Genomic DNA, 21,088 nt, shown 5'->3' with positions numbered 1-21,088 from the left:
ACAGTGATATGTTTTAACAATCCTGAAAAATAACGAATATAAATTTATCGTTATTGCACTCAAATGTTCTGCGATTATTGATATTTGGATGACCCAATTGAAGGCCTATATTGTATCGAATGGAATTGAAAGCTTCTTCCTCCCAAGTCACGTCTCACGAAATTATAAAGCAATAATAAAAATTAATTGGCGCTCTGAGACGACTTCTTTGATTCTAGTGGCATGATTATCATGAATAATGCTATTTAATCGTCCAATAAGTTTCCTTTTGAGAATATTTTTACTCAGTCTATTGCTTTTTCATATTTTTCATCCAGAAGGAAGGTTAACAATTTTGAAATAATAGTTTTTGTTCATGTTTCACTTTTGAACACTCTGTATTTTTAAATAACTCGGTAGTATCGCTAAGTGGCAGAATTTATTTTTTCAAAACTAACAAGAAGATTTGACTTTAGGAAATGCACAAGAATGTAATACAAATTACAAGGAAACATTCACGTTTTTTGCTTTCTAGGTGACGAACTCAGCTTTTTGTTTCTCTCCAATAAAATTTTCAGCCCCCCTCCATTAAATCCTCTTCCCTCCCACCAAAAATTACCAACAACCCTTTCCCGGTCTCTCAATTCTACTGATCAATTTCGACAAAGAACTAAACGGGTCGATCCTACACTCAATTTCTTCCGAAAAGCTCTCGTTCCCTGTACATTCGTTGTTTCCGCTCAGTACACCTGACTAGCGCTGCTAGCCTTGCGTCTGTGTCACGCCGAAGTTTCGTTTTCTCCCCAACCTTCGCTATCACATTCAGACTCGCTCCCCGAATCTGAATCACTGAACTCAACTGCGACCCTCCTAGCTAAGATGCTCGCCACGTCGTGCAATCCGTTTCCGCGTTCCACCTCCTTCTGCTCGATCTTCTCGACCTTCCGCAGCTTGATGCCGTCACGGATAGCTTTGAGGAGATCGTTTCGGGGATCCACCATCGGCGGTTTACTCATGGGACGGTCCTTCACCGGAGTCAACTTAACGGGCGTCGAGGAATTCAGAATTCTAGCCAGATCTCCGTTCAACATGGGAAGGGGAGCCACCGCGGGTCCATTGGTCATCACGGGCATGGGCGGAGGGGGCGGAGGCGGGGGAGCCACAGGGGTCTGCTGCTTGGGGGGAGAAGCCTGCTTGACGGGAGCTGGCGGAGGAGGCGGTAAGTCTTGGACAGGCTCCGGAGTGGCCGTGTGGGAATGAGGACTGTTGGATCTAGATTGACTTGCCTGCCTCACGACGTGAGCAGGGATTCCGTTAGGAGGCGACATGGTACCTTCGGGAGGGGGAGGAGGGGGTGGGAGATTATCCCTGCCGGAAGAGATGCTCCTACCTCTCGTCGGGGTGTTGGCAGAGGGAGTGCTGTTGTTGCTCGGAGGCGCCGGAGGTGGTTGGCTAGGCCTGATTTTGTTGCCACGCGTCGGAGTGCCTCCCGCATATAACGACTCGGAACTGAGCGGTCCCTGGCTGTAGAGACCATGTTGGTATGGGTTTTCTTCGTATGGAGGGTACGTCGGAGAAGGCAGACCGTCTGGCACTTCCTGCTGGTAAGAACGGCGGATCTCGATCGAGTTGGGCCTCGGAGGACGTTGCTGGTGTAATTCGCGTTGTACCATGAGGTCCTCGGGAGGGAGTTGCAGCTGTGGTTGAGGAAACTGGGTCGGAGTCCTAAAACGAATATTAATAATGATGATAAATAAATCATGTTTTCATTGAAAGCGTATTACACCAAATTTGGTTACAATTAACACAATGACAAAATTGTTTAGACTTTCGGCGGCTGAGGTTTTCAGTGTCGCTGTTTTTCGAGTTTGAAAGCCGTGGATTTTTGAAATTTCTTCCTGACGTTTCGCTAGCGCGAGCGGCTGCTTCTTCAGAGGTTCAACCATCTATACACGTTTGGTGTTGATGGACATGCATTGTTGCATTTTATAAATACATCCTTGAGAACTGGCAGATTCCCGAAGGAGTTCAAGACCAGTGGTCTTGTGGCAATTCAGAAAGTCCCTAACACAAATAAATCCTGGGAATTTAGACCAATCAACACTTTGCCTTGTATTGAAAAAATATTTGAACTCGCAGTTTATAATCAACTCATTGAATATCTAGAAAATAATGATATTTTACTAAAATATCAGTCAGGTTTCAGAAAATATAATTTATGTGAGTCTGCATTACAAGTCACAATATCAAAATGGAAAGAATCAATAGATAAGGGACATTATATCATAGCCGTATTTTTGAAAGAGCTTTTGAGACATTGATCGCCACATATTACTAAATAAACTGCAAAGTATTGGTATCAGGGAAACTGTTTTGTTATGGCTGACTGATTATTTATCACAACGCAAACAGGTAACCAAAATAAAGAATTAAGTGTCATCATCTCGCGATGTCGTTTTCGGGGTACCTCAGGGGAGTGTTTTGGGACCTATATTATTTTTAATCTACCTGAATGATATAGATACCATCCATGGTTGTGATTTCATGAACCTTTTTGCAGACGACACTTTGTTATCAATTTTAGGAGATAATATAGAAACAGTAGCTGATCAAATGAATAATGAACTAAGAAATGTTTTCAAGTACATGAATAGCAATAAATTAAAACTCAACACCTCCAAAGCAAAATATATGATATTATCAACTGGTTATAAGCTATCACTCATCAACAATCTCAACATAAGATTACAAATTGCAGGTGATGTAATAGAGTTCGTAAGTGAATTCAAATACTTAGGTTTCATGGTGGATAATCGTTTATCTTTTCATGCTCATTTTGATTATATATGTAGAAAAATTACTAAAAAAATATATTTTTCTCAAGAATTTCATCTCAGCTTTGGATGTACTTAAAAATTACAATATATAATTGTATAATCCAACCCCATTTTGATTATTGTGCTGGTCTGTTATACTTATTTGACCAAAATAAGGTATCGGCTTTACAAAAGTTACAGAATCGTGGAACGAGGATTATTTTACAAGTGAATAGGTATTCTAGTATATCGAACATGTTAAGTACATTGCAGTGGCTGTCTGTTTCCCAGAGACTGTACGAGTTAGAAATTATATTCATTTTCAAACAAACACATAACTCGGTTCCAACTTATTTTGAAGAATTCTGTATAAATAAATCTCAAATCCATAACCACTTAACAAGAGCGAGTAGCTCTCAAAAATTCCACCTTCCTCGAACTAATTTGACTAGTACGATGAAGTCTTTATTTTATGAAGGTTTGAATGAGTATAACAAACTCCCACTATCGTTGAAAGATTCAATAATTGTTTTCCAATTCAAAAAAAAACTCATGAACTATATTAAATATCATACTTGATTTTCTTTTTTCTGTTTGGTAATATATTTATTATGTATATCCTCATATTGAAACCATTCTGGAATCATTGAAAAATGGTTTTTATTCATTTTTTCTTCTACCATATCATCATTTTTGTTATTTATGTCATAATAATAATACTTATTAGTCTCAAGAAACACACAGTTTTTAGACACGTCAATACAATTTCTAAAATAGGTTTGAGAGGGTAAGATTTGTCAATATAATTTAAAAAAAATGCTTGTAGATAAATTAGATTTACAAAAAAAAAAAAACAAACAAGTTAACAAGATAAAATTCCAATCTTATAAGACTTGACTGAAATGTAAAGCCATGAGCTTTACACATAGCTAACGTATTATATATATTTAAAGTTGAGTAAAAGTTCGGGAGGTGACCACAAAAGTGTCTCTTTCTTCTTGGATAACTTCGAAAAATTGATCAATTTCATAGAAAGGATGTTTGGTTAATATTTTCTTCAATAAGTTTTTGAATCTTCTAAATCGCAAGTTGCGAAATTTGGCAGATAAGGCATTGTATAGCTTAATTCCTATATTATCTGTTCTTTTCAACCTATTAGCTGTAGGAACAAGGTTTGATTTATTTCTTGTATCATGTTGGTGTATATCCTTGTGAGCAACTTCATTCAACAAATTTTGTTGAACAAGATATATTTTTAAAATAATGTATGTATATTAGAATGTCCCGAAGAAATCAATAAATATCATTATTATTATCTTGGTTTGCTGTCCGATGACAAATTTTTTAGCTTCGTAAAGTGTATTTATGTCTTTGGCGAAGTTTGTCATCAAACAGCAAGCCAAGATGGTTAAACCTCTGTAGAAGCTAGCCACTTGCTCCAGCGAAACGTCAGGAAGAAATTCCAAAAATCCACGCCTTTCAAACTCGAAAAACAGTGACACTGAATTAACACAATAATGAAAAGAAGTTTTCAAATGGAATAAAAAAAGACTCCGTGAACTTTCTCACAGATCCAAAATGAAATATGCTTCTCGCTGAACAACATATGGTAGTTTGTTGTAGAGTTTTATAGAGTAATATGCCAGTGTCGAGTCAGCGTTAGAGGAAACATGTCAAAACTGCCACGATGCAAAGCATTTCAAGAATTCATCAGATGCTGATACCAATCGAGTCGTGTCATCTACATAGATTTTTTGTTGTGACACACACGGCTCAAGATTTTGTAAAACATTAAATATAAATATCACATCAAGTGTTATTAAATACGTTTGAATAGCTTGTATTGTTACGATGTAAAGTTTCTATACCAAATGTCATTATAACTTTATAAGTCAACTGAAAACAAAAAGAAACATACCTGTAGCTCAAGTCATGGTACATTCGTAATAATTTATGTTATGGAGTGAACTTATCACGTGAGGATATTGTTACATTTCACTGAACTTGAATTTTGAATAAAATTTAGCCGACAGCTGTCATTACCAGTATTGTCATTACTGATGCCAACCAAATATAAAAAGCAAATACATCCTAAGATTTGAATTGGAAGTGTACGGGGTGATTTATTTTCATTGTATTATAATATTAATACACCGTCTGTTATTATTATTATATTAAATCCTTAGAGCAGCGCTTCCCAAACTTTTTTGCCTGGGAAATTGTGGAATTTTCATTGCGACCCACATATTAAATAATATCAACTATAATTATTATTACTAATATTTTTATTATTATCGTGTAAATTCACTATTGAGGAATACACCTCCTAAAAAAAATGGTAAAGATGATATAATTGAAGATAAAATACAAGACGAATGAAGACTTTTAATTCAGAATCTTAAAACTAAACAAATACAAAAAATGAGACTTTGTAATTAATGTGACTTGTGGAGCCGGTGCTTACGATTTACGAGAGATTCTATATCTGGGTCGAAAGTTGAAAGCTTTAAACACAGGTCACCTTCCACGCAAAGCCTATTTCTATATTTATTTTTCAAATAAACCAGGGAATGCCCTCTCCCACAAATTAGTGGTTGAAACCCCCATTAGCCTGTTTTATGGCTACGTTCGAAAGAACTGGAAACTCTCCCCTAGCCTTTATCTAAAATGGGAAAAACAATTCAAAAGTATCAAGTGTTTTTAATCTGTTTCTGCAATCCACCCAAATTGCTCCCGCGACCAATAGTTTGGGAACCACTGCCCTAGACAACAATAAACTTATGATGAAATGATAGTCGAGATAAAGGTGAGATCCATCAAATTGGACTGTAAATAATTGATTTTTGCAATTTTTTCAAGATGCTTTCAGGGGACGTAAACTGTCACATTCAAAACCCTGAAATGTTTGCTGTTCCATACCATCAAACTAATTATTTAAACAATATTCCAATATCTCGCTCCTGCTGAAGTTAGTATTACCTGAACAAGTAATGCACAATTTCTCTGAGGTCATATTGTTTTGTCATGTACAACATATGTAAAGAAAAAAACAAAATTGCTCTCTGAACTAAGTATCCCCTTCTGAGTGACCTCTCTACATTTTTTCATCCTTACACGAATTTTCAATGGACGGACACACATACAATAAAACTACTCACCTATAAATTGTATTTTGAGGCATAATATATTCGCCGTGTTCGGTAGCGATTTGCTTCTGTCTTTCTCTAGTGCTGTGCGGTTGTCTCACTCGCTTTTTATGTCTATTACCTTGACCACCCTCAGTGCGGGGTCGATGGGGCTTCTTTCCTCTGTCATGCATCATTCTTTCGGTGTCATTGAGCATTTCCTGTCGCCAAAGTTCGAAGAAGTAATTGGGATCGGTGTAGAATTTCAAGCCGTCCTTGCCGTCATCACGATAACAGTTGAGCTTATCGAGAGGCGGTGGTTTGTCGCAAGAGTTGTAGGTTTCTAGCATAGCGGTTGGCATTGTTCCTCTTGAGAAAATCTAAGACAGAGAACGGCGATTATCATTGTTGAAAAAGAAAAAACGTAACTGTGGACTGCATCGGTGATGAATGACAGGTGGAAATATGTGATTTTTTTCAACCACTGTTTTTAGTTTAGGTCAGAACTCGACTAGACAGATTATCTGATAGATATAAGTTGAACTGGACTTTCTCCTTAGCATAAATCTAACAAAATAACTTTTCGATTTTCCCAGAAGCGTAGAAAATCTATTCTCAATTTACAATTTGTCAAACACGCCTGTCGGATATAATCCAACGCCCTTCGTGGTATTAGCCAGGGGGGTAGTGGTTTTCTGATAGGCGTCAAGCATAGCCCACTGACTAATAAGAAAGATTAAGAAGAAACCAAACATTTGATACTAGCATGATTGAAATGAATTTCTATATAATTTCTGTATAAAAGGATCTTATCAGAACTGAAATACATATGTGTACTCAGAGCTGGGTCAAGTACATGATATTTCGATTTCAAGTACAAAGTAGAAATACTTTTGATAAATTTTGCTCAAATACAAGTGCAAATACTCACTTGGAAACACTACTTGAACTCTCTTTCAGTTAAAAATACTCTTTTTATTTGAATAGAAAAACAAAAAATCAGTAAGGAAATTTGTGAAAGGAAAGAGAAAAATATATGGAATATTTAAGAAAACAACCCCAATACATAATTATGTTGCACAAAAAAAAACAAAACAATAAACTTTGTATTAAAATAAATCCAAAAAACCCTATATTTTTGAGAAGCATCCTGCTCAAGAGATTCAATCGAGTGGAAACAGCTGAAGTATTATATTTAAAAAAATATATAAATTTGGTTTGTCATACATTTATTGGACACCCTGTATATCAGTAATAATTATCGAAAGATAGCTTTCATTAATCTGTAAAATTTTTCCACAAAATATTTTTATGTATCTCATATTTCAACACCAACAACTAACCCAGCTAATGCCGCGACATTAGCTGGGTTAGTTGTTGTTTTTCCGTCCGTCGAGTATCTGCCACATCTACCTACAAAGTCCATATGAGAGGTATGTAAGTATGTATTTGTGGAGTTGTTTCCGGATTTTGTCTGCAGATGGCGCAGTGGACATCCTACTGCATCAACTGCAGATAGAGCTTGATGACTAGTTGGAATTGATTTCGATTGTTTGGGATACTCAGGCAGTTCACTTTGTCTAAAATGAATTTCTCGGTACTGACGAGGAGCAAGTTCTCCGAAACCGGTCTATCGGTGGTCGACCCGACCAAATGAAATTAATTACTTCCTCACATAGAGGAAGTTACTTGCGACGAATTTTTCGAATGGAAGACGTTGCACAGATACCTGATGGTTTTACTTCAGCTTTATGTGCGGCATTGTCGTTGAGTTCGGGTTGAACGGCGTCTGAAGTTTTGTATTCGACGTTTCGACTCCCATTTTGGAGGTATTTTCAGGTCTTGTCATGTGTTCTTTCTAAGGTCTCAATCTGCCTACTCCATTGATGTAACTGAAGTATCGATGGGTGTTCAGTGGTATTTATATCGGCGGAAGCTACTGAAGTGGAAATGTGGGGTCTAGGCTTCAGGCTTCTCGATTTTGATGGCCCCGCGAATTATCGGACCTGTAGCGAAGGTTTTAGTGTTCGCAAAGTCAATGTTGTGTCCTGCCTCTTGATGATGTTTGGACAGGGCTGAGGATGGGTCTGACTTTCGCACAGCAAGTTGATGTTCGTATACTCTACTTGTCACACGTCTGTTGGCCTGGCCTACATATGTTCTATCCCAATCGAAGCATGGAATTTCATATATACCTTGGGATTGACAATTTTATTCTTGGGGGAACGGAGAAATGTGGAAATCCGATTGTTGGCGGTGAATATCGTTTTTATGTCCAGTTTTTTGAGAATTCGGCCAATTTTGTCAGTTACACCTGTAATGTAGGAAAGGGAAGCTTTGTGGGACGTTGAATACAAAACGCGGTTCAACCCGAACTCAACGACAGCATACTACTGACTGCGGAAACCTAACCGAACACGTGATTCAAGTTACAGAAAACTTATGCATTGAAGGACCAAGCCTAAAAAAAAAAAGATATTACTGTGTCTCTTTGAAATCTTTTACGCTTTAAAAATTTCTGCACTACTAAAAAGCATTCTTTATCAAAAAAATATACAGAATACAAGGTTTTCGAATTCACCTTTAAAATTACTTACATATGTGCCTTGATTTTTATCACACACTTTGTATCACCGATTATTACATGGATAACCTAAAGTTATGCATAAAAAATACATTTTGACAAAAAAATGCCATTGATGCTTTGTTCGTAAAATCTAGAGCAACAAAAGATATCTCACATTCAAACTGCACAAATCAAGCCTTAAAGCCCAGAGAGCACCAAATGCCATCCTTGCTTTCCAACGTTCGATTAAAATAAAGCTGCATCAATCAATCAATACGAGTTTTCATTCAGGACGGCCCTTCCCTTAAGAAGAAAATCAATATTTGGCATCTTTATATTCAGAAATAGAATCGTGCCTAGCACCTACCACAGTTTCAAATCACAAACTTATCATTCATGGCTTGTCCCAGATTCACCATGTTTATCCTATTTTGTGGAGAAGTTATGGAAGCACAATTTCCTGTTTTTCATTCATGACTGAAATCGCGATCCTTATAATATGACTCATTTCATTTTGGAATAGTTGGTGGTGTTGCAAATCAATATTTTGAAATCTTGAGAGGGATTCGTCCGACTTTCGTTTCAATAATTTTCATTTTGATATTAGATCTGTCTCACCCACCATACTCCACAGACCTCTCACCAATTGACTACCATCTTTTCAAGCACTTCGATAACTTTCTCGCCGGTAGAAGCTTCGCCAATCAGGACTAGGCAAAAACGGCCTTCGTCGATTTCATCGCATCCCAAGCACACACTTTTAATTCAGACGGAACTGACCGTCTTGTGTTACGCAGGCAAAAGTGGGCTGATTTGGATTGAATTCAATGAATATTCATAAGATTATTCAGTTTAAAGTAGACTCATAAAAACGGAAAACATTTTTGAAACAATCTAATATTAAAACGAAAGATTTATTACTGTAGATTGAAGTGGTTCGATCTGAGCAGTTGATCAAAAACTATCACAACTGCTCATTTGGTAGGGCCATGAAAAATAATAAACACAATTTATATTAGTCACAATAGGAAACTGAATACAGAACTTCATTGAGATTCATAGCTGTACTATGCATAATCATACAATTGACATTTCAGTCAAATCAATAAGTTATTCAAGAATGCAAGAACACAACAGGAAAAAGAAACATAAATTAGTACTGGTTTCTAATGAGTTGATAATTGAACGTGAGCAGGGAAAGTGGCATAACTGCATTTATACAGTCTAATGTGGTGTCAATCATTTCATAACATGTAGTTGTCTTTTTATTTGCCACATGGTTTATGATTGACTTTTTGTTGAGAATACCTCATTTCTGGAGACGAAAAATTGAATATTTCTAAAAAATTAACTTTAGAAACTAGTTCAAAATGTTTTTTACTGTTCTTTCATCCAGCAGCTAGAGTATTTGTAAAATATAAACGGTTCTAAAACATTATCAACAACTTAAAACATTCAAGAACAAAATATTATGGTTTTTCATAATATCCCTTCATATTATAAGACAGAGAATAACCTTTTTTAGTAAATTTCGTTGATGCAAAACAATTGTGATCTCGACAAAAAAATTCAGAAAGGCTAGACTTTACAAATCAACTATTTGTTACTTCTGAGCTACTACTGCCGAATTTTCAATAGTAAAAGATGAATTACCTTCCATCTAGTTTTTTTAATAAGTTACGTTTCGAAAAGAATAATTAGGTACTTCAAATAAGGTGAATAACGAAGGCAACAGCTATACATGTACACCAATAAAACTTCAACAGTGAAAGAAACAATGATACTGGAAATCCCATCAGAAGAGATGGTAGACAGGTGTGAGAAAGATATTGTGATATTATGATTTGGTACACTGTTTGACATTTCGTTGACGAAAGTTGTTCAATAAACTACTTGAATTGAAAAACATATTCGCACTTTTTACATCACAAAACGTGTTATTCCTCACATTCATACAAAAACAATCATTTTCATTGCTCAAAATTGTATTTTCTATAAAGAAAAAAAGAAGATTCTTCTTCTTCTTTTCTTTTATTGTCTTTGCTTCCCTTCGGCGCAGTAGACCAGTGAAAAAAAGATTGATATAAAGATTAAATGTCTAGTAGTAATGAGGTAACATTCTTTAATGTTTTTCATTTCCCTGTATATAATTGAGTTATTGATTTGGTTGATTGTTGTCAATCTTTAATTGGCTAGCCAGATGTATAAGTATTTTTGTTCTATGCCTATGATTCAAGGATTAACAACGAAATCACATTTGATATTTGATACTTTATAAACAGTTGTTTGTATAGATCATTTTACTGCATACACCCATAATTCAATTCAATTCAATTCTTTATTTTACCATTCGAGCAAATACAGCTATAGGACAAGTCAAAAAACATATAGACATACATACATATATGATGAGAGACAGACATTAAACATCTTCTTACCTGTTGGTCAAATACAACACTGCTTTTGAATGCCTTCCTGGTGTGTATATCTTGAAGGGATACTTCTTCTACCGTACTATCGAGCTGTGTTACTTTAATAGCCAACCTGTCTATTCTAGCTTGTAACGAATTCGATCTATCATATAATTGTTGGGCATCTCTCGCCAATTCTCCAAAAAGATCTTCGGCATGCCTGAAACAGACACAATAAACCTTTTGCAAAAGAAAATCCACCAATTTGAGGTTCAATATACATAGAACCATTATTATTATAAAACGGGGAATTTCTGAATTAATTTTACTGTTTGTTGATGAAATTTAATATGATTATCTCTAAGGGATGATTATGAATGAAATATTTAAAGCAAAATATTGAAATACTCATCATATTCCAAGAAAATCATTTCCTAACAAATCAAATCAAATTTCATTCAATTCAGATTAATATAAAATATAAACCGTTACAACTTACATCTATGAAGGATTGTGGCTATCTAAGCCAAGCTTGTGTTACAGCCACGAATCCAATACAAACAATACATTTACAAACTAAGATGAACCTACTAAATAGTTCTGGAAAGTCCTAGAAGGACGACCAAAATGATGAGCAGTCTTTTAGCATAACTAGAGCATCAAATACGAAATGCAAGACATACAAAAACAGGTTAGAAATTGAATAGGAAATATGGAATTAATATAACCAGAGTCCAAAATTGTTTCATTCGTAACGCCATCTATAGGAATAAACCCGCGTTCATCCTCGACGAGCTTTCTATCGATTCCATAGATGGCGTGTTGATAACGAAGTTGTCATTCTCGCTGGAGTTCTCATGTTCAAAATAATGCTAATTTAATGCACCAGACAGCGTGTCGAAGAAGTCAGTTGAGAATCATTGAAGATGATAATGAATACCTTGACAGAGAAGACAGTTGTCTAACAGTGTTGGCAAGAGTTCCATTGGTAACGCCTTCGAGCTCCGATGGAAGAGGATAATCTTCCGGTAACGTACCACGCGTTACATGGATCGGTTCTATAACTCTTTTTGGAAGGGGCATGGCGTAAACGTTTCTTAATTAATCTAGCGCTCCTGCGAAGTCGGATCTGCTATCAATGGAGCCGGGCTGAAACAAAAATAAAAAATATAATGTACTGAAAGATAGATAGCCATTTGACGACGTTGTGTACAATAATACAACTGTTCCAGATATCTACTTCCAATTATTCGCTACAAGGAGAAACCTCATCTTTTGTGAAGAATTCAAGGCACTTTTCAAGTTACTGAAAGCAGCCGAATACAGAGAACGAGACAAACGGTTTCAAAGTAGAAAGCCTGGCATTCCTGTCGAAAAAACACCCAGAAGTACCCGGCCTGACCAAGAGATGGCGGTAGTTGTTTGAAAATAATCACTGTATCAGAAAGCATACAATCTATAAAGTATATGTTTCAAGTTTGAAGACGCTGCGTTCTTTAGTATTTGTTTGGCAGCCACCAATAGCGAACGTTTTCGGTGAATTTGTAAATATGGAGAAAATTGGTCATTGTAATTTGGTACAATACTTTTATTATTTGAAAGGCCTCAGCCAAACCCATATAAAAACCGAACTGGATTCTACTCTGGGTGAGTCTGATCCTTCGTAACAGTAAAATATTGAGCAGTAGAGTTTAAACGAGGTCGTACGAGCTGCCAAGATGAGCATCCCAGTAGTCGACCAGATGAGGAGACGACTCCAGAAACTTGTCAGTGAAACAATGTTTCACTGACAAGTGGGAAACTATCAGTTCTCGCGTATTGAAAACCAAATAACGAATTACGAATTCAACCATCATCAAACCACTAAGAGAGAAAAATAACTGTAATGGATCATTGAATGTTTTTGTAAATCTCGCCAAGGAGATAAACCATACCAGGAAAGATCTTCAACAGAATTATTATCACAAATACCTGGTGGTTCAGATATCTGCTGGAGAACAAGAACCCCGCAAGGAAAAGAAACCTTTACAACCTGTACTATCCCTTCTTTGGTATAGAGGGCTGTTGGAGGTGACAAGAAGAGTTGGATCTGAGATCACCAAGCCACCAAACGTGGATAGCGACTCAAGCATTGTATTCACCGTATACCATGTGGATACAATATAACCTAAGGTAGTCCGAAGCTGAAATCATTCAAAGAAAGAAAAACTGGTTCAAGATGAAGTTTGAAGAAGCTGCGTACGTGTTGAGCAACGACGCATTCAGTTAGTATAGTGTGACGTAACGCAACGCACGGAAACCTCTAATCAAGTGGAAAAACGGTTCAGATTTTACTGGACATTGAAAACGAGGGGGGGGGGAAGGGCTCAAGTTTCAGAGAATAAGGAATAAGTAGGATATCACCTAAAGACGATATTGGATACTAACAATCGAAATGTATTAAAGTAGCTTGGTTTGAAATGTCTTTCTTAATTTTTAATTTCTTATTTATTTAATAATTTTATTCAAATTCAAGTTACGATATTTTGTTTCATTTATGAACTGCCGTACTTTTAGTTTGAAATTTTATACCTTTGTTCATTCTCATCCATTTTTTACATAAGTGAATTCGAATTATATCAAGGACGTTACATACAGCGCCATCTGCCCGCGAATAGATCAAGCAATAACGTCTATATATCAAGGAGGTTGCGCACAGCGCCATCCGTCTGCGAATAGATCAAGTAATAATGTCAATAATTCTGACAAATACAGACAATTCAAGTCTGAACCTGTACCATTCATGAAATGAAGTATTCCTTTTGAAAGATATGAAACATCAAGCTATACCTTGCTCTTAAATAACACGTTAATAGTACACCCAACCGGATTATCAACTGAAATGTTTTATCTTCCTCTTTGAAGATGATCACTTGGTGATCGAAACACGTGTCGAGGTGTTAAAGATAACGATTTGGTGTTGGGAAAGAACTCCAGTAATATTGAGATGAAATTTGTTTGTAGGGTGAATCATAGTTGGTATCTGATGCATTTAATAACCAGGATATAATTTTCCGGGAAACGGATAAGGTGTCAAATATAATTTTCCGCGAGGACTTTACAGATTTTGACTCAAGTGTGATCATGTTCTAGCACAATGTTCACAAGGATGTTTCAGAGAGATGCACAAATAAAGCTGAACATTTACAAGATGTTCTGAGAGCGATAATGCGATTTGATTGGATTCAAATTTCTGTAGATTCATTTCTAAACATGGTCTCGGTGAATTCACTCCACAAAATGGGTGTTCTCCAAATCATAAATTAATCATGAACGAACTGACCCGTTACTTGCCGAAAATGAATAACATTCATCAGTGGATTCATCACTACCGAAACCCGAACTGAGCGTCGAAGAGTGTTTTTTCAGTTTTTCAAACTATTATTTATTTCATCCTTTTTTGGTAAAGAAAATAGCAATTTTTCGTGTGCTGTGAAATCATGCGAACCCATTTTTCAACACTTCACTCTGAATTCAAAAAGCTATCCGCTCTGTTGAACACGAATTTCGACTTGTTGATACAGGGTTGGATACAGAATTGAAAGATTTTTCAAATAAGATATCACTCGATTAACATTTGAAATTGTTGCCTTGAGGATTGTTCTGATGGCTTTTTACAGACTCAATATCAAATGACGTTCAGAGTGGTTCGCTTCAACTGGAGTGCTCTGTATATTAAATATCCCTTACCCAATGAAGTTCATTTGTTGGTTTTTGTGAGACACCTACGACACGACTATCTTCATAGCTGAAGCAAATTTAATACAATAATTTCCACTGACACGAATCACCTAGTTTCACTCAGTCACTGCAAAAACACGACGAATGCATTTTTGTGAAACAACTGCCGCATCGCGAGAATTTGAAGTTAAAAGGATAATAATATGACTTGTGTTCGTACCACTTGACCTCTGATCCTAAAAGGATTTGCAATACTACTCGGAAATTTACCTACCAATCTAACAATGTTGTGTACAAATATTTGACCTTTTTTGTTATTTTACGAATATTTGTTGAACACGTTGCGATTGTTACTGTTTCTGGCGAACGCAGACTTCAAAATATTTTTGTTTACAAGTGCTTACTCGTCATTCTTTGTTCGTTAATTTTTTGGTAAAAAAAATAATAAATATACTATTATTATGAAAAAAGCGACGGCCGCTTGATAAACAAAAAAATGGCCCAAAGCGGCCACGCTTTTTTCACAATAATAGTACTATTTTTCGTTCATTATTATTTTAAGCTTATTTAAAAAAATATGTTTAACTTTTTAGTTTGTTGGTTAGTTAGGGGGTTTATTCAATTCTATTCGGCCATCTAGTGAATGTTCAGAAAATGTCCAGTAAATGTTCTTTTATTCTTTGGAAGAAGGTTCTTCCCGTTTGGCCAATATAGAGTTTTGGGCAAGAACCACAAATCAACTTACATACTCCTGATCTATAAGACACTGAAGATTTGTCTTTAATGTTTTTATTTATCAGAAAGAATTTATTACAGAGGAAATCAATGAAATGAAGCAGGGAAGTCTCATAGAATTTCTGAACAGTTTCCATATATAATCATTGCTCCCTCTTCAAGAAAGCAACGTGGCAATTACCTATATTTACAGTAATTTCATAATTTAAATAGAATCTAAACTGAGTCATCAGATATATTTTTTAACTCTCAAACAGTAGAACACTAGCTCGAAAGCCAAATCAGAAGATCTACTGAAAAATCAGTTGATGTGGCAACACCGAACAGGGTGCTCCTCTCGTGCGATTTCTTCTCCAGCAGCAGTGGATTAATTCGGAATATTCAGCAATTTTCCAAGAGAGTTGCGATGACTAATTTGTGAGGAAATAAACTTCAACACATGTATATGTTGTTGGAAAATGTGAAAAACATCTATATTCCATCGATGATTTGTCAGAGAGGTATATGAAACAAAAAACTAAAATTGTCGCCAGAGGAAGTAAGAAAATCAAAGGAATAACTCCATTATAAACGAGGAAGAATTCACCAAACTTCTGTACGTGACATGAGAAAAATCAGAAAGGAGAATCAATGGGTTACACGTATGTGACAAGTTCACAAAAGCACGTCGCCTTGAAGGGAACCAAAGTAGAGGAATATAATATTCTATTAACAAGAGCATTTGGAGAGTTGGAAATGTTTCAATTCTCCAGGAATATTTTTGAACATTGCATGTGTGAGCTATTATCGAATTAGAAGTATTTAAGTTGCAATTTTGTGTTATCGAATAATTTAGTTAATTAATGAGAGCGTCACTTATTATAATAAGTAATAATATCAGAAACAGAGTTTCAAATTCATTTTAAGAAATATAATACTACAAAATTAACCCACCTTCTCAGATTTATTCGTGTGATGAGTGAACTCCCAACCTTTCGAACTTAATACTGGATACAGAGACAATGGAATTAAATCCAGATTCAAATAAATCAGTAACTTGTGAAGTAATTTGGGGATTCTTTGTATTTTACAATTGTTAGTACATACCAGTGTGACGTTATTATTTAACTAGTGATATATATACAAGTCGAATAACAATTTCGTAGTTGGATATATTTAAACGTTGAAGATAAGACAACGGTTCTACTTATTGTGGTATCGAAATGAACGAAAATAGATAATATGCAAAAAATGGTGAACGACAAAAGTTCTGTCTTTCCTAGGAAAAAAATCTATCACAGTGAACTAAGATGAATGAAAAGTCGTCATTCAAATAACTCTAAATAAGTATCATATTTGTGTTTGGAACCTTTGGTGCTGTAATAAATATTATTGGAGTTTTTTCTCAACACCAAACCGTTATTTTAACACTTCGACACGTGTTTTGATCACCAAGTGATCATCTTCAAGAGGAAGATTTAGTCTTGTTCCCATGGATCGTTTGGTGGTTCCGATATATACCTTCCCACAAGTGCACGGTATGCGATGGACCCCTGCTGCTGATAATTTAATGGGTATCTTTTGTCTTTAGGCGACCTGAGGCTTTGTTGTATCTTCCTCGTGGGTTTGAAGACTGTTTCGATGTCGTGTTTATCCAATAGTTTTCCAAATCTATCCGTGACCCAAGGAACAAACGGTAGAAATGTGCGTGCAACCAACCATCTGTTCCTTTTTCGCTTTCTGAACCGTGTTGCCCTTCGGTCTCATGGCTCTTCTGGTATCGGAGGCACTGTACCCTTTCGATCTCAAGGTAACTTCCAGGTATTTCAGTTCCCTCTCCAGATGTTCTGGTTCACATATTCTCCGAGCCCGTTCCGTTAGATCAAGCAATAATGTCGATATATCAAGGAGTTACGTACAGCGCCATCTTCCCGCGAATAGATCAAGCAATACTGTCGATACATCAAGGAGCTTACGAACAGCGCCTTCTTCCCGCGAATAGATCAAGCAATACTGTCGATATATCAAGGAGTTACCTACAGCGCCATTTTCCCGCGAATAGATCAAGCAATACTGTCGATATATCAAGGAGTTACGTACAGCGCCATCTGCCCGCGAATATATCAAGCAACGAGAGTTACAAACATACATACATACAGGTGAAGCTAATAACAGGGTGTTAAAAAATGGTTTCGATACTCTTTTTTTACGAAGCACCGTTCTTGAGGAATCCGAACATGCATAAACCAAATTTTTTAAATGCATAACCTATTTGTGTTGCGTTCTGTGTTTTCTCTACAGCATTGAATATGTCTGAGAGATAATTACTTCAAGCACCGTTTTTTGGTGATCTTTCCTTCATCAATCTGTTTGAAATATTTCACGTTTGATATTCCTAGACGCCACTCAAAAAAGTGTTATTTCACAAGTAATATTCTGTATTATCTAATACTACGAAGTATTTGTATGACTATAACGCAGAAGAAACCTATTCCCCGTTTTCATAGATGAGTTAATAAAAGAAACACAATCAATGTTCTTCATTATTTCCAAGGAATTTCTGGAACCCCCTGTATATAACAACTGTCAAACGAAGCTCACTGGACTGTGTAAGTAGCTCATTCGTAACGTGACTGGTAGAAAGAAGAGGAACTGAGCCAAGTTTCAGCAACCCTGTCCTTTCAATATCGGTCTGATATTCTTCAGTTCTGTCGATGCAAAAGTAAACGAAATTGAGAGAGACAGACGAAATAATAACGGAAATCTCGAACCGTTTTAATTTGTTTCGCGCACGAGTTATATTCCAACAAAAAAATGACAAATTGAACCAGTTTCAACATCAAGTCACGACAATAAAAGGAATTGTACACTCGAAGATATTATTAAATTTTTAACTGTAAATGCGTAGCACATAATATGAGATTTTTTTTTACATAAAATTTGACATTTCTTTTGAATCATACCATAAACAATGCGGTTACTTGTCACTCAATATCGTTCTCTACCTGAGCAACCTTCTCTGCAAGAGTTTCTATGTTTTTAAAAAAAAAAAAAGTTTTTTTTAAATCGATCATTACTCAAAGTTATCGCGTGGTTTAAATGTTTGGACAAATAGATAGATACTATTTCTTAGATGAAAATTTGTCAGTGGTACTCGGTGCCAGACTCTAAGCATTTCAGAGAAGCACAATGCATTGCTAGACCTAGTCGTAGGCGAGAACTGTAATTCACGATGAATATTTTCACAAGGTGTGTCGATATTAGCTAATATTTATTTTATTTCATTGCGTGATCACTTGGATATTTACACATATTTGTCATACAATCAGATTCGTTACTTATCTCACTGGTGATTACTTTATATTGTTGATAACTGTGGAACATATAAAGTAAAAGATAATTTCCTACGAAGTTTGAAAAGTAGAATTATTATATGAAAACTAGCGCTGATCTGACAAACGTTGCTCTGCCATATAAATTATTTCTATAAGAATAATGATCAGTCCCTTGACGCTATAGTGTTTTACAATATTTTCCGTTAGTCTGGCTTCAACAACATTTTTCATTGATGTTGTAATGACTGATCGCGTGCCGTTGCTCAGCCGAGGTGGATTCAAATAACGGAGCGATCCAACCTTCATTTGTAAATTATGCGGTGTAATGCCTGGCAAATCCAATGAGTTCAAAAACTCTGTTGGGGAATTCACAGTTTCGGCGGCATCGCAAACTGTATCTACGCTGGATTGATAAACAATAATAGTGACAGAAAACTGTCTCTCGAAAATGAATGATTTATCGATAAACATTTTATAGAAAATAGTTGTTTTTTGACGAGATCCACCACATACTTAGTTTTTGTAATGTTCTCAGCAACTTCACTTAGCGCCCAAGAAGTTAAAGTCATCGATATAGAAGATATCTCGAAAACGATCAATTTCAGCGTTGTTCAGGAAGTATACCTTTTTTTATTTGAAAAAGGTGTTGGAGTTAGGTTTCTTCATGAAAAGTACCTGTAGTTTACTGTTAAGAAAGTTAGGGCAATTTTAAATAATGACAGCCTTCGCAGCGCCCTCTAGATGTTATATGAAAATTAATACGAAATTGTGATTTCCCACGTCAAAAAAAACCCGGATACCAAATCTCGTTAGTTATTTTAAAAAAAACGAACAAAAATATTCAATTTCAACACCCTGTATCTCCGAAACGAAGCATTTACGGTCACAAGTTTATAAGTACTTTTTTCTTAAAATTGTCTCAGAAATACGTCACTTGAATATTTTAACGTATACACCCTGTATAACATAGTTATAATCAGTAAGGTGCAACATTTTGTTTTATTACTTTTAAATTCCAGTTTTTATTTTTTTGCAAGGAAGTTTCATTTTTGTGAAATACAGCTGGAAAATTTACTTTAAATATAATCAATATTATTATTAGAGAAATATGAAGGTTTCAAAAAGATTTGAAAATTTGATTTAACGCATAAATATTTTTATGTATCTTCTTGTTAGATCTCAGTGTTGATTGACAAATTTTCACTTTGACCAAACATTCATGTAATAAATGGAAGAGCATTGATATAACATTGAATATTTCAAAGTGGAGACATTATCAATGAGAAAAAAGTGATTTGTGCAATTAATTATTCATAGGAACAAGTAGTTGTTTCAGATGGTTTTCTCTGGGTTTCTTCTGTGGATTGTACCTGGAGAAGAAAGCCAAACAAGGTTTTTCTCATATTTCAATAGCTTTATTTTAAAATCAGTTTTTTCAATCAAGGAAACAAAAACAAGGGTTTTTTAAATTGAATTATTGAAGTCAAATTGCTTCTAAAATCATAGATGTATTACCGTTATTTATTAACATTTACTTACCCTTTTTATGTGAACTTTTCCACTCAGTACAAAAAACGTTTGATGAACTCACAGAAAAAAACTGATAATGAAAACAGTGAAGCTCAGAAGGTATACTTATTTACAATACATCAATCTGGTTTATATTTGTAGCATAAGATACTGTCAGGTATGTTTTATATACAAGAATAAAAATAAACTGGAACATATGGGCATTTCATTATACAATAAAAACAAATTGTGTTATGTATTGGCCTCTCACTTAGAATGAGGAAGTGACTCATTTGAGGGAGGTTATAACTAGAATGAATATGAAATCGGTCATATTGTGATCCCGATTTTGCAAAAGTAAATAATCAATAGTTTGTATAATATTCTCCACCGTACCCAATCACCAGTCTCTCATCGACTGAAAAAATAACTATTTGAAGGGTTCGAGCCCTTTCCAGTCTATCAAGATCACATATCACTGTATAAAAGTCAATACAGGCAAAAAAGAGATATCTAGCAGTGAGTTTTCCAACTAGATTAACAAAAATATTTAAATTTTCAATATTCCTGCAAATAAAATGTTATAACATCAACTGTAATGTAGTTTTTTCGTATGTCAAATGTAAAGGCCAACAAACCTTTAAATGTCACCAGATAATAAATTTCAACTTACCTTTCGGACGCAAATGAACTTCATATTTATCAATTAAACTATGATAACTGTCTTTATTTGATGAAAAATCACATACATTTATATTTAATTACGATTACATTTTATAAAACGGAATAAAATATGGCGAAGAAATACACCCACCAACAAACGATTACATTGATAATGTTGCCACACCTCCGAATCTGAAAATTCCCATAATTGACAGCAACTACTGTCATGCCGTAATTTGAAAATATCCAT

The 21,088-nt window shown here is 35.4% G+C and overlaps 1 protein-coding gene across 3 annotated transcripts; it reads right to left on the bottom strand.

Moving 5' to 3' along the window:
- Window positions 1-399: 399 nt before the first annotated feature.
- SCAR (wiskott-Aldrich syndrome protein family member 3 SCAR) lies at window positions 400-21,017 on the bottom strand. 3 transcript variants are annotated; one of them, XM_074171522.1, is made up of 5 exons: window positions 20,849-21,017; window positions 11,838-12,046; window positions 10,925-11,117; window positions 5,954-6,300; window positions 400-1,704 (listed from the first exon to the last, which is right to left on the bottom strand). In XM_074171522.1, exons 2-5 carry the CDS (start codon window positions 11,978-11,980, stop codon window positions 759-761), a joined length of 1,629 nt encoding a protein of 542 aa, XP_074027623.1. In that variant the 5' UTR covers window positions 11,981-12,046; window positions 20,849-21,017; the 3' UTR covers window positions 400-758. The 3 variants fall into 3 exon arrangements, with proteins under 3 accessions (XP_074027623.1, XP_074027625.1, XP_074027624.1); XM_074171524.1 differs by lacking the exon at window positions 20,849-21,017 and adding an exon at window positions 20,206-20,222; XM_074171523.1 differs by lacking the exon at window positions 20,849-21,017 and adding an exon at window positions 14,627-14,778.
- Window positions 21,018-21,088: the final 71 nt, after the last annotated feature.

Source organism: Leptinotarsa decemlineata, unplaced genomic scaffold (genome assembly GCF_025532065.1).
Source record: "Leptinotarsa decemlineata unplaced genomic scaffold, Ldec_3_MD MMD2_tig00000010_RagTag_RagTag, whole genome shotgun sequence".
In the NCBI taxonomy this organism is placed as follows: Eukaryota; Metazoa; Arthropoda; class Insecta; order Coleoptera; family Chrysomelidae; genus Leptinotarsa; species Leptinotarsa decemlineata.
The sequence above is the reverse complement of the archived record's forward strand: the minus strand, read 5'-3'. Positions and strand labels throughout refer to the sequence as shown.

Coding starts and splice junctions, on each gene's coding strand:
- SCAR (XM_074171522.1), bottom strand. CDS start 11,980: ATGCCCCTTCCAAAAAGAGTTATAGAACCGATCCATGTAACGCGTGGT. Junction 11,118..11,837: donor CAACTGTCTTCTCTGTCAAG/GTATTCATTATC, acceptor TGTCTGTTTCAG/GCATGCCGAAGATCTTTTTG. Junction 6,301..10,924: donor GTGTTGTATTTGACCAACAG/GTAAGAAGATGT, acceptor TCTCTGTCTTAG/ATTTTCTCAAGAGGAACAAT.